Source organism: Artemia franciscana, chromosome 2, assembly GCF_032884065.1.
Source record: "Artemia franciscana chromosome 2, ASM3288406v1, whole genome shotgun sequence".
Taxonomy (NCBI): domain Eukaryota; kingdom Metazoa; phylum Arthropoda; class Branchiopoda; order Anostraca; family Artemiidae; genus Artemia; species Artemia franciscana.
Genome location: NC_088864.1, coordinates 10,461,129 through 10,475,159, shown reverse-complemented (window position 1 = coordinate 10,475,159; position 14,031 = coordinate 10,461,129). Strand labels below are relative to the sequence as shown.

General features: G+C 35.0%; 1 protein-coding gene across 2 annotated transcripts in view; it reads left to right on the top strand.

Annotated features, from left to right (window-relative positions):
- The window catches only part of LOC136037199 (N-acetylglucosamine-6-phosphate deacetylase-like), a 106,625-nt gene that overhangs the window by 56,312 nt on the left and 36,282 nt on the right, over positions 1-14,031 (top strand). For both annotated transcript variants that reach the window (XM_065719787.1, XM_065719778.1), the window contains 2 exons: positions 7,573-7,940; positions 8,889-9,026. In XM_065719787.1, the coding sequence (XP_065575859.1) occupies positions 7,599-7,940; positions 8,889-9,026 (480 nt within the window). In that variant the 5' untranslated portion in view covers positions 7,573-7,598. The remainder of the gene's footprint in view (positions 1-7,572; positions 7,941-8,888; positions 9,027-14,031) is intronic.

Sequence of the window (14,031 nt, the reverse complement as noted above, 5' to 3'; positions counted from 1 at the left end):
TTTTAACCACAAAGGCCTTGTTATATGATCTTTAGACTGCTTTGAACAAAATGGCTATCTCAAAAATTTCTATTGAATGCATTTGGGAAAAAGAGGAAGTGGAAGGGGGACTAGTTGCCCTCCAATTACTTTGACTATTTAAAAGGACACTAAGGCTTCTGATTTCCAATTGAATGAGCCATCTCCGAAATTTATACGACCACCCGCTTAATAAAAACCCTAACTGTTAACAATGCGAACTAATATAACTTATAGCCCTTGCCCTGAATAACAGGACCCTTCAAATATGCTGAGCAAAATCGCTATCTCAAAATTTCGATTGGGTTTATTTGGGGAAATGATGGGCGTGGGAAGGGAGGGGGCTGGTTGCCCTCCAATCGCTTTCGACTATTAAAACGGGTACTACAACTTTCAATTTCCGATCGAACGCCCCCCTTTCGAAGTTTCTACGATGAATCCTTTCATACGAATTGCCTTGGTTAGAAAAATAAAACAAATTGTGCCAAATCTTTCTCTATTTTGACAGCGCTATTGCGCTGCCTGTGATAGTTCGAATAAAAAACTTTTCTAATGATGTTTCACTGTTAAAACTCATTTAGAAAATAAGATTCAAAGGTTCTGTAAGCTTTTACATTATCTTAATATATTTTATTGATAGATATTTGATTCTCAGTTTAAAAAAAGATTGGAAAATTGCAATATGATTTCGTGCAGTATTTGATTCCATATAGCACTGTAGAAGCCTGTTTTTTTTTCTGATCTTGAAATCCACTGTTTAATCAATTATTCTATTGAAAAACTTTTCTAGTTAATTTTCTCCCATGAAAGTCATTTAATGAAATAAGACTGACATGCTATATATGATTGTATAAAACATTTTGCTGCTGAATATTTGATTTTCAATTTAAAAAGTTTGAATTGTGCCACGTTGGAAGCACCTTGAGCTAAAATTGCAATCTTTGACTGCGTTGTGATTAAATTTGCCGAAACATGCTTGGGTACCTCTGATGTCGTCACCTGGGTAGATTGATTGCCTTAATCTTCCATCCTTCCTTTCTAGTTCGCTTATAAAAAGCCGTAATTCTCAAAGAACATGAAAATGTTTTTTCAGTTTGACGATTTGACTTTAACTTCAAAAGCAACTTCCGGCAATAGTTTCCAGAGAATTTTTGATTAAATTTAAACGATAAATAAGGAGGAACAGTAACGTTAAAACGAGCAAAAATTACCTCAATTAGAAATTAAACTGTGAAGGAACAGAAATTAATTCGAATAAAGAAATTAACAAACCTAATACAGACTGAATCTACAATAAATAATTCTTAGCCAAAATTAAAACGAATAAATATTTTTAGATTTTCTTCTGATAATTTGTAACAGAAATCACTTCTTTTTTTCAATAATTGTGAAGGTACCAAACAAGTGACATATTTTAATTCACTCGGCCTAGTATCCTAGGCAGCATGACAGGCAGTCAGGGGGCCAAAATCCCATCTGACTGATGTAAATTGAAGTCGAATGCTGCTAGAATTACGAAGGTTTTCAGAAGAATTATCAGAGACATGAGATGGATTACTTTTAGGGGACACAGGAGCAGCCCTTTGCAGTTAAACTGAGACTCACAAACCTGAAAATGAAAACGCTTCAAATCAAGTAACGGCAGATTAACAGAACTAATTGTTTCAAAGATTAAGTTGTTTGTGTTGTCATATTCAGAAAGGAAAGAGTTGTATCAGAAAGGACTAACAGCTGTAGGACACTCAGAAACGTGAGATTGAATTGAGTTATGAAACAGAATTCTTAGAATCAACCTAGAAAAACTTGTTTGAAATTCGTAAAACTTCTAAAATTCTTTGGTATTTTTATTTTAATTATATTTATATGATTAATGAAGGAGAGATTTTCATCAAGAAAGAATACCTTGGAACAGGACATATCGATAAAGGGGCCTACTCAGAGAAGCCCTATTTAGAAACAAGAAATAAAGAGAAATAATTTAGAAATTAAGACTTATGAAACAGAAACAGAATTATGAAGCAGTGTTAATTATGAAAATGTATGAAACAGAATTCTTAGAATCAACCTAGGAAAAATTTACTATCTAATATTTATTGGAAAAGATTATCCTATTTAATAGAACATTTTTAAATGATGTATGAAGGTGAGACTTTCATCAACAAGGAATGCCTTGGAATAGGACATAACGATAAAGGGGCCTACTCAGAGAAGCCCGTGAAAGACTTTTCAGAATGTAGACGCCAAGCCTGAAACACTTCCGAGAAAATCAGAAAGCTTGACTAAGTAACACCTATGGCCAGACAATTATCTTTAATCCAAAAAATTGCTCTCTCAAACGAAAAAAAAAAGACTAGTTCTAGGGCCATCAACTTTAAGTAAGCTGGATTGTGACATTATTCGAGATCAGGTATAAAGGGAGAGGAGCGTATTCAAAGAGCAATTGCTTTCCAAACACCAGCTTAAAGCTTAGCTTAGAGCTTAGAACCTCTAAAATACCCGAAAATATTTTTAAACATACTCCAAATATCTTAGACTCAGTCAGTTAGCTGTATTCAAGTATTCAAGAAGGTGTTCGGAATTGCTTTCTGAACACCAGCAAAATAAGATGTAAGACACTTTCTGAACGTAAAGTTCACCCAGGACGACGAGTCATTAACCACCAAACTTGGAGGAATACAAAAAGCGGGGATAAAGGCTTACGGACCAAATTGATCACCTCCCAAGTTTTTGGATATCCTCCTTGCAATCCAAATAACTTGGAAATAATAAAGAGATTTAACCTTCCAAATCAAATAATTGTAAACAGGCTACTCCTGTCAACTGTAAAACGAGGTAAACTGTAAACTAATATGCAGTTTGTCCTTCTCCATACCTTCTCCAAGGGAAAAAATAATTTAAAAGCATAAGAGGACAGAGTACACACATCGACAATAGAAGATTGACAAATTCGTAAAAAGAGTTACATATTATTATTTATTCTTACAATATAAATAATCCTACGAGCAATCAGGAACACAAAAGATATTAGGGGCAATTTTAGTTTGTATTAAGTTTGGGCTTATTGTTAATAATAATTTTAGTCCGGCTTAGGCCCCTTTTTAGGAGACTTTTTTGGGAGCTCCGGCTTAGTTTCTGCTCGTTTTAAGTTTTACATCTTATGTAACATTCTTTTACTCATTTAAACTTGATCTTTATAGTTTTTTTTACTCTATTTCTCTTTTTTGCTATATTTCTGATGTTTCGAATCAAAAAGCTTTTCTATATAAATGTTTGAATGTTTATAGTGGTATTTTTGGCTAATTAGCTTTTTTGGCATCAAGTCATGGATAATTGTAGAAAAAGCCAAGATAGTCCAATTGAATGAGAGGCAATCCTGGCATTAAGCCTCCATAAGTGGAGGTGAAGAGGGAATGCTGGATAACAAGAAGACCGATCATGTGGATAGCTTCACTTACCTTGGTAGTATTATTAGTAAGATAATAGACGAAATGAAGATTTTGAAATTAGAATAGCCAAGACCTAGGGTGTCTTGTGCTGTTGAAAAATGTTTGGATGAACAGGAAGATAGATTTGCAAACCAAGACTAGATTATTGGAAGCTTTAGTGATGACAGTGGTCAACTATATAGTTCTGAGCCGTGAATGCTCCAAACGACGGAAGGAATTGCCAGAGGAATTGTCTAGGGATCCTTTGGGTACCCGTCTGACTGACTGCATTTCAAACTGTAGGCTGTACGAAAAATGTGGTTTAATCCTACTTTCTAGGGCTATAATGAGAGAAAGCTTAAGATGGCTAGGACACGTTGTGTGGATGAAGTATGGCAGTTTGTCAAATATCGTCCTTTTCAGCCAACCATCTAGGGCCAAACGTAAAGCAAGTCGTCTCCGAATGGGGCAGGAGAGGGCCGTAAGGAATTTTTGTAGTTACAGGCTTAAAAATCTTTCACAAAGCTATCTTAAGCTGAACAGGGTGTATCAATATTTGTTAAAACGTGTTGCCTTTTTCTATAGGGGAGGGCGATTCCTCCTTTTCCTAAAATCAGGAAAAAATTTCCAGCCCCCTAAAATTTAGTTGGCAAAATTTAGCTTACTCAATCTTAAATATTTTGAATTATTTTGAAAACCAATTCTTTTGATGCACATATTATTACTAAAACTTTTTATTTATTTTTTCGGTTACTAGTAGCACGAGGCGCTCTTTGCGCACAGTTTATTACTACAAACTGTTTAAAGTCCACTCTTTTCTTATTTGAACGCAACATTTGCTATCTTTTCCATTCCACTAGTAGCTTCAACCTGCTGTCACTAAGAATTCTGTTTTTGTAGGGTATGATTTTTTTCTGCGCGTTTGATTTGTCTAAAAAAGCTTAAACTATTACGAGTTTTACACGCCATGAGAAAAAAATGGAGTAATAAAGTAATAAGGACGTTTAAATAGGGACGGAATCTTGGTTGGGAATGTTGTAAATCCTAGGTATCAATGTGATTTGATCGTATCCTTTTGGCTGGTTACTGACACCAATTTTTAAGCCTTCCCTGATTGTATCCCACTTTTGCTATTCTGTTGGGAAGGCTGCCTTTTCTCGTGCTTCATTTGAGGTATCAATGTAGATGGCTTTGTCAGCTATACAAAAGTTGATAATTTATCATTGGCTTGATCTGTATGGCTTGAATACGAAAGCCATCCAGTATCTTGTGATTAACAGACGAATATGACTACTGGCTTATCATTTAGCAGTTGATGGCAGCATGAGTATTGTGGCACCATGATGACACCACGCTATATGAAATGAGAAAAAATATCAAGAAATGGTTCTTTTTTTAACTGTATTTTAAGCATAATTTGCATAAACAAGAAAGCTAAACAATTTCCTGCGTAGAATCGGAAAAAGTGATATTCCACTCGACTCTTGCAGTGATTGCAAAAAGCGCTTTCATCTCCTCTTTGAATGCAAAATTCATTGACAATTGTGTATTATGTAATACACACTCGAGAACTTGTAATGCGACTATGAGACAAATTTTCACGCTGTCTATAGCATACCATTTCCTTCGACTCGTTGAGAAACTACATTATAGGTATATTTTAGTTAAATATTTTGGTTAGGCTATTTTAGGTTATGTATTTAATATAATGTACTCTGGGCGGCCCCCTTCCATAATTCTTTGTGGTGATTTTCATAATTTTGAACTAAATTACTCTTTTTTCATCATTTGTTTTATTTCATTAGCATTCGCCAAACTTTACTTCTCGAGTGTGTATTATGTAATACACAAGTACCAAACTATTCTCACTCCAAATTTTATTTTAAATTTAAATTATAATGGTAAAATAATAAAGGATAATATAAATAAAAACATAATATAAAGATAATGTAATGATAATAATTAAGTTAAAATATTGAATTAAATGAAAAATGATAAAATTAAATGTCAATCATTCTTCCGCTTAATTTATCCTTAATGTTTACAAACGTAGGAAGTCCTTAGTGCTGCAGTATCACATTGACAAAAACCGATTCGATTAATGAAAACATTTTAAAGTTATGCGCTTACAACTTAGCTCGTAGTTTTTTGTCCTTCAAACTAAAGGGTACTTGTCTATTATATAAAACACACTCCAGAAGTGAAGTTTGGTGACAATAAAATATGATGAAAATATAAAACTTCATTATCAAAACTACGAAGGTCATTTGTGAAGTATTAAATTGGGAGCTTCGGCGTCGGCTGACCGTCTCAAAGACAAATAAAAGTTCATTATTAACGCGATTCTTGACCTAGTTCATTGTGTTGCGAGAGCAACACTTTTGTTTTGTTGTGTTTTTGTTCCTAGCACCCTGATTTCAGCTTATCCCTAGAAAATGGCAAGGGTCTAACCTCTGCGGTTTCTACGGAAAATGTGGATCTTAGGCCGGATTGATGGATATAACTTTGCATTTTGGAAAGCTTGATAGAACCCTTGCCTGGGGCCAAAATAGGATTGTTTTTGCTTGTCCTTGAGCCAGAGCCTATAGTGTGTGAAGTGAAGTGGAGTTTATAGCCTATGTCAGTGAGAACTATCCGAAGTTATGCAGTCAAGCTTTTGTTTCATCAAACCATGTTTCTGCTTTCGAGTGGGAAGCTTCATTCTAGCTGGCAAGCAGGCAGGCACCAGTTTCAAATTGAAGATGGACTAAAATCCATAAGTGTTAAATATATGCAGCAGTTACCCGGCCCCACAGCTAATATATCTTCTTTGAGTGACAAACAGAAAAATTTACAGAAACAAAAAGTGGCATTTCCCCACGGGTCCGAAAGTGCTGCCATCTATTGTTTTTACCCATTTTTTGTTCGTGATTTCAGCTGAGTTTATCATCTGGTTTTTCACACTTGGGACTGCAGTAGGAAAATGGCATCAGATTTGCCTCTTAAAATTTAAAAATTCTCTCATTGCTAAAGAAATTAGAGTTTATCCTTTGTTCCTTTCTAAGTGATGAGGTTAGAAACTTGGCCTACGGCAAAAAAGTCAACTTTTGAACTAAGACACATAGATTCTTTTTCACGGCAGTCGATAGATCTTGATGAGCTGATCAAAGTACATGTCATCCATTTTTTGGTAGAAAAATTCCTTCATGAGATATACCAGTTTGAACGTTTAAAGGGGTTGACAACTTCAGTAGTAAGGTATATTCTGAAACCCAAAATAGGCCGATACCTATATGTCTCACTACATTGTGAGACATATAGGATAGTTTTAAGCAACAGTCGGCTGTTAGCTCATATTCATCTTCGGCAATGAGGGGTTCGCAACTTTTGCTAGTTGGTGTGCCTATTATTTGTTTCCGGTGTATTTGATGGTAAGACCGCTTTGGTTCCAGTGGTAAGACATGTAAGGGACTTGTTTATTTTAAGATCCTTACAGATTAACAACGTCAGCATTTTATCGAAGCGAGGAAACAAAACCAAAGTGTTGCTCTCGTAACACTTTGCTCGGTGAAGCCGAACAAACGTTGCCGCAACACCTCATGTTGCCCATGCAACGTAGATCTAGTTTTATTTCATTATTAACACGATTCTTGAGGACACCGGTTAGTTAGCTCTGACTAGTGATAGAATATAGTGTCTCACCATGGATGTTCAAATTAAGATTTGGGCTTTGCCAAGGGCCAAAGAACAGGCAATTATATTCTTCCAGTCAAAACACTGCGCCAATGGACACACTATGACTTCGTACTCTTACGAGAAGCAACATTTTTGGAAGTGTAACACTGCGTTGTGGGAGCATATTTCCAAGTTGTAGTTTTCACAATTTTTGTTAATAAATATTCTATTTATCATATTTTATTTTTTTCATTAGAATTAACCAAACTCCACTTCTTGATTGGGTTTTATATAATACACAAATGCCAACTGAAGTAACATTCGTCAAACCTTCGGGTTTATTTGGAGAAAAATAACTACCGAAAGGATTTAGTATTGTGTGTCTGGTTCTTTCCATAGCCACTCCTGACTTATCGTACAGTAATTAGATAGATTTTGCTTATCAGTACGCGATTTATATTAAATTCTTTTATAGGTTTTAGTGTTTGCATTTGTGCCACGATGAAAGACACGTCGCTAATTCAGTTTAGAAACTGCCGAATTTTCATTGACAAAAAACTTGTGAACCGGGATTTATGGGTGAAAGATGGAAAAATTATCGACGCTGAGAAACTATTTTTTGAGAAAAATTCTACTGCTGGTCATTTTGTGGATTGTGGAGGTAGAATTTTGGCACCTGGATTCATTGATTTAGAACTAAATGGTGGCTGGGGCTTAGATTTTTCTGAAGAGGCAGGTGACATGGCAGAGAAAATCAATCAGGTGAGAAGGAACATTTTAAAACATGGAGTGACTGCATTCTGTCCTGCCATTATTTCGTCAACACCGTCCGTTTATAAGCAGGTAAGTTTTGATTTTTGCTTTTGCTAAAAGTATGGATTACTTAAAAATTTTGGAGTATTTTAAGATGCCGTGTATAGCAAACTAGGGACGTACTTGGATTATTCCAAATACGAGATCACTACTAAAAGTAGAATTAATTCATCAACTGACGAATTATGTCTTCACCTTTCATGAGACGATTCGGCTACATAGATAGTCTGCTCAGATTTATTCGGGAGTCTTTATAATGGTTTATTATGTTCTTTTAGTGTCACATCTCGAATTTTTTAGTGCTTGCTAATGTCACTCTACCACCAACTAGCCCCTCGACATAAAATATTTCACCTCGTCCCGTTTTCAACTTCTCCTGCACCATAATTTCCTACTGCACAAAGAAAATACCAGCCGTAAAAGGTAAGAATGATATAATCCGAAAGTTATGAGATGGCCAGTTTTAATTTTAATGTTCTTAAATGAAAAGAAAAGCCTTAGATTTCGACTTATCTATAAATATTCAAAAATGAATTTCTTAGAAAGAGAGCCCCTCTCCTACAAACTCCCTTCATCAGACTCCACACCCAACCTCTTATTAACTTTCTTCTGCTAGAGAGGGTGACTTTTTCTATAAGTGCTAAATGAAGCGCTATATATTACTGCTTCAGCGACCCAACAAACTCCCTCAGTCCCTCCCCCTAGAAAGTTTGCGTGGTTCAAGAAATTAGTTACGTTAAATATACTTCAGAGTCTTGCTGCCATAGCAAATTATTACAAAGAGATACATGACAAAGTTATGTCCAGGATATACCCTAAACTTAGGACCCAAAGCCACATTAAATTCGGTGGCTTCATTTCTGTTTTAACTTACCAGTTTTTTTTTCAGCTGTAATTCTGGAACTAGCTTACCAAAGTCTGAATACGCCTTTTCAGATTCACTATTATTACTTACGAGAAATATTTATTGGTTTTTAGATTCTTCCAAAAGTAAGGAGGATACGCGGTGGCAAAGAGGGTGCTTCCGTGCTTGGAGTCCACCTTGAAGGACCATTCCTTAACAAATCAAAAAAAGGAGCTCACAATCTGTCTAATCTAATGGCTCCTAAATCAAAGGTAGGTCAAAGACTGAATTTCTTGTAGTACTAATTGAAAAACTTTTTTCAAATAAAACAGGTTTTTCAAAGAAAAGTAAAGAGCTCTACTAAGCCAAAAATGAGCAGAAATAAAGTCGAATAAACTTCCAAGCGTAAAACTACAAAAATCACCATCAATAAGTAAATTGAACTCAAAAGAAGCATAAATTGCAATAAATCACCGAGTCACACTCAAAACAAGCAAAAATTAACATGAGTAGGGTTGACAACCACCATGCCTTCTTAAGACTAGAACATAATTTGCGCTTTGCTGAAAAAAAAAACAAAACAAAAAACAAATAACCGTGAATTGTCTTTTCAATATACATTTACTGATATTGATTCCTTAAAGTTTTAATAATTATGTGTTTATTAAAGTAAAAAAGTGAAAATATTTTAAATACATGTTGTTTTCAGTAAAGTGCAAATTATGATCTTATCTTAAGAAGGTATGAGGGTCATCAGCCTTATTCATGTTAATTTTTGCTCGTTTTGAGTGTGAATCGGTTATTGATTGTAATTTCTGTTCATTTTTAGTATCATTTATTTAATATTGATGGTGATTTTTGGTAGTTTTACGCCTGGATTTTTAATTGACTTTATTTCTAAGAAAGAATCTAAGAAAAAACTTCTGAGAAAAAATCATTATCTCTGTCCTGGTCTAGAAAAAAATATACATTGTGCCTACATCGCTCTTTACTTGGGCAGGGCTATTGCGCTGTCTGTGACAAACATTGAACATATTGTTTATTTTAGTCGTCAAATTTGTATGTATGGAAAAAGAGAAAGCAGCTAATTTTAAATATATTGTACAAGAAAGGTTTCCATGTATTGAAAAAGTTTCTATGCATTGAATAGTACTTTTGATAAAACCCTTTTAAAATGGAACCGGGAAAAAAAATAAAGGTCGAGTAGTTTTAGAATTAGAAATAAACGAATATTCATGAGTCTAATGCTATGAATCTAATTTTTGTCTTTAATTCTACATCTATTGAAACCATTGCACACCCAACCTAAATATTATTAGATAGACGTCAAAATTTGCAATCGCAGTACATTCGTGCACGCCTTATCAAGTACCTCTCTATGGGGATTCATGATAAAAATTAAAAATTTTTCACGAATTCGTTGGTACTACTTCTTATTCAAATTAAAAAAAAAAAAAATATTAATTGCCCCTCTTAAAAATGTCCTGCGTGTGTTCCCGGATATATACCTTGGCAGTATACTTTTTCAATTGGTATTACAAGCAAATTTTTGATATGAAATTGCTACTAAAAAGACTTCAAACAGACAAATTTATCAAAACTTTGTGCATAGTCTATGTTTACGTCCAGGCATTGGGAGGGGAGGGCTATAACGCAATTGCGATGATAGCGATTGTTATATTTGAAAAAAAGTGCTGAATGGCGTAACGAATTGTTTGGTTATCTTTCAGCTAGCAAATGAACCGACGTTTGATAGATTGACCAATATACTTCGGGTTTTGACAGTCACGAAAGCAGTTAGTCTTATAAACAGGGGCATATTCAAGTTTTTTTCTGGAGGGGGGTACAAAAATCGTTACAAAACGCATTAAAATTTGTTAAAATTTATTTATATGCATTTTAACAAAGTTTTACTGGTCGAAAAAAGTTCAGGGGGGTTAAATCCCATAACCCCCCTAGAAACGACCTTGCTTATACGGAACGTTTTTTTTTTGTGTTAAATGTGTGGCGAAAAAAGAAGAAAGTCAGTTGCTGCAGTTCCAAGCTAAGCATATCTCTGTGAGTGAGCAAAGAGGCTGTAAAATATTTTCAAAAAAAAAAATGAATATTTGAAATCTTAGTAAGATTTAAATAATTTTGACCATTCAATACGACTTGCTTAGGATGAAAGGTCACAGTTAAAAGAAGTTAAACAAACGAAACATTCCATAGATCCTTTAGATTTGCTGCTGCTAATATGTGTCTCATGGGACGATGTTACAAGTTAACTCTTTTTAACACCTCTTAGCATATGTCATAATTAAATAAATATGCAGAAGAACTTGTTGAACTCAGAAACCTAATAAAAAACGCTCTTTCTAAGGTATTCTCAATCATCATCAGCTCTTGACGTGAAAATCATATAAAAAAATAGTTTTTTAAACTGAATGTAAGGACCAACATTAAAGCTTAAAACGAACAGAAATGATTACGTATATGAGGGGGTTCGCCCCCTCGTCTATACCTCGCGCTTAAGTTTGAAGTTTGCTCCAATTCTTTAAGAATGACCCTAGAATCACAAAGGCCGTTTAGTTAGAATAAATAGCTCTTTCTATAGTACTAAGAACACATTACCATAAATATCGAGGTATTGACAAGGGGGCGAACAAAGGTCAATCTAATAAGAAACTTTTTAAACAAGCAAGGAGTGGGCCACGGACTCCTTAAATTTGACAAAAAATCTAAAACTGGTGTCAAAAAACTAAAACAGTTTGTCCGAGATCAAGAGGTAAATTTGCAATACTTGTTAAATACATTACTGCCTGCTATGTGGTTTAACCATCGTGGGATTCAGATTGTGTAGAAGACATTCCCAGACTCCGTTAAAAATTTCTTTATCTTGTTTTGTTTTTTAAGTAGAGTGAGAAAAATTGTATAAAACTTAGTTAATTTTTTGAAAAAGATCAATTTGATTTAAGCAAAGGGTATTCATCACAGAGAATTATTATATGCATGACTATATTCTTTTCTAATTGATTCTAGCAAACATTTACACAGGACAGGAAACTGACTAGAAAAGCGTCTTTGGGGCTAGAACAAGGATGTAATTGTAATTAAGGACCACTTACAGTATAGCAAAAATAAAGCAAATCTAACTGTGAAGAAAACCAAAAGCAAGACAGAATAGCAAATCTAACAAAGCTAACGTTAAATAATTTTATTCAGTGACAAATCCCATATAGTGTATTACAGTATCTAACAACAAAATAGATCACACGAATATCAGAAGTCGAAGAAAATACTAAATAGCACATAGGATCAAAGTTTAACAATGAATAGGCAAAATTTACTAACTGGAAGTAAATAAGGGAGAAAAAAGGATTTATATAACATCCAGTCTCATTTTTTTTATTCAAGTATGCTAAAACTGCATGCCAAACCTCTTTAATAAACCAAATAAAATTACTACTGAAAACATCAGAATCGGAAAATTCTGGCATTTTAAATTGTATCTCAGTTTGTATTCTAAAGAAAAATGACTTCAATCTAGAGTGACCAGCAGTAACTTGTTTCAGTTTATCATAAGGAGAAGTTCTTACAGTTTAAAGAAGGTAATGTCAATGAAGAAGGTCAGGAATAGAAGGTCAAGGATCCATGGATTAACAGCTTGGGAATAACTCATACTACTTCATAAGGTTTTGGTGTAAAGTTTTCCAAATTTAATTTGTATTAGTGGGAGTAGAAAAGGAATTACTAAATACTTAATTCACTTGCAAATCGGTGTAATATTTATTTTATCTAGTTTATGCTATTACTACTACTACTACTACTACTACTACTACTACTACTACTACTTCTAACAACTCACTGCAGTACCGAGCCAACTGAGAGCAACACGGCTACAAACACTCCTCCTCCATCCAAATCTATTCAAAACTCTCTTTACACCCTCCCAGGAAGTCTTAGTTACCCTTAAATCTTACCTTGCGGCATCCTCCTACACTGACCGGGAACGACCTACTTTTCGTTTGGCCCTAGACGGTTGGCTTAAAGGACTATCTCTGGCAATCTGTTCTCCTTCCTCCGCTGAACGTGTCCTAGCCATCTCGAACTTTCTCTTATTATAGCCGTAGAAAGCGGAATTGTACCACACTTTTCGTACAGCCTATTGTTTGAGATACGGTCAGTCAATCGGGTACCCAAAACAATCCATAGGTAATTTCTCTGGCAAACATCTAGCAAATCTTCTTCCGTTTTTCTGAGAGCCCATGCTTCAGAACCGTAGTTGACCACTGTCATCACTGTAGCTTCCAATATTCTAATCTTGGTTCGCAAACTTGTCTTCCTATTCCTCCAAACCTTTTTTAACAGTGAGAAAACACCATCGGCCTTGGCTATTCTACTTTTTGCATCTTCACTGCATCCACCGTCTTTACTAATAATACTACCTAGGTAAGTGAAGCTGTCTATTTGATCAATCTTCTCGTTACCCAACAATCTCTTTCCATCTTCATTTATTCCTAGCCTTAGTGATTAAGTCTTCTTAATATTAATTTTCAAGCCTACTCTTACACCTTGAACTCGTAAAGCTTCTAAAAGCTCATTTATTTTGCTAATACTTTTATCTAGGATGCTTAGATCGTGAACTTATTTTAAGTCCAGAAGAGTTTTACTTCCCCATTTTACTCCATGTTCTCCCATTGCCTCTGGAAAGTTGTGCTAGTCAAGTGGATGGCACCTTGGATTTGGATTCCTTTTTCCGAAGGGTTCAATTCCTTATGTCAACAGTTATTTGGTTTGGAACGGGAGTCAGTGCCATGACTTCTTAAGCTCAGCCAGATCTGACCCAGCTCTAAATGGGTACCTGAAGAAATCTGGGGAAGATAATCAGGAAGGCGTGGGTGAAAGCATGGGATGGTGCTTTCCAGTTCCTGGCTGAAAAGCATTGAAACGGAGCTAAGCACTGCCAGTTCGGATTTTAAGAAGTCTAGTGTCGTATCCTTTACCATTACCATTGCCGTGCTCTTCAAGCCGATGTCCATCAAATCATCCATGTAAATTGGGATAGCGCTCAACCCTGTTTAACTCCTGATTTACTACAAAACCAGCTACTAACCTCATTTCCTACCCTAACCGCATCAATATTATTCTTGTACATAGCACTAATCACTTTAATGTATTTGTCTGGTATACCATACAAGTATTAGATCTTGTAAAACGCCTGCTCATTATCTATAAAACTGAGACACTTCTCAAATTTTAATTTAAGAGCAAAAATTTGGTTGACACACACTCTAC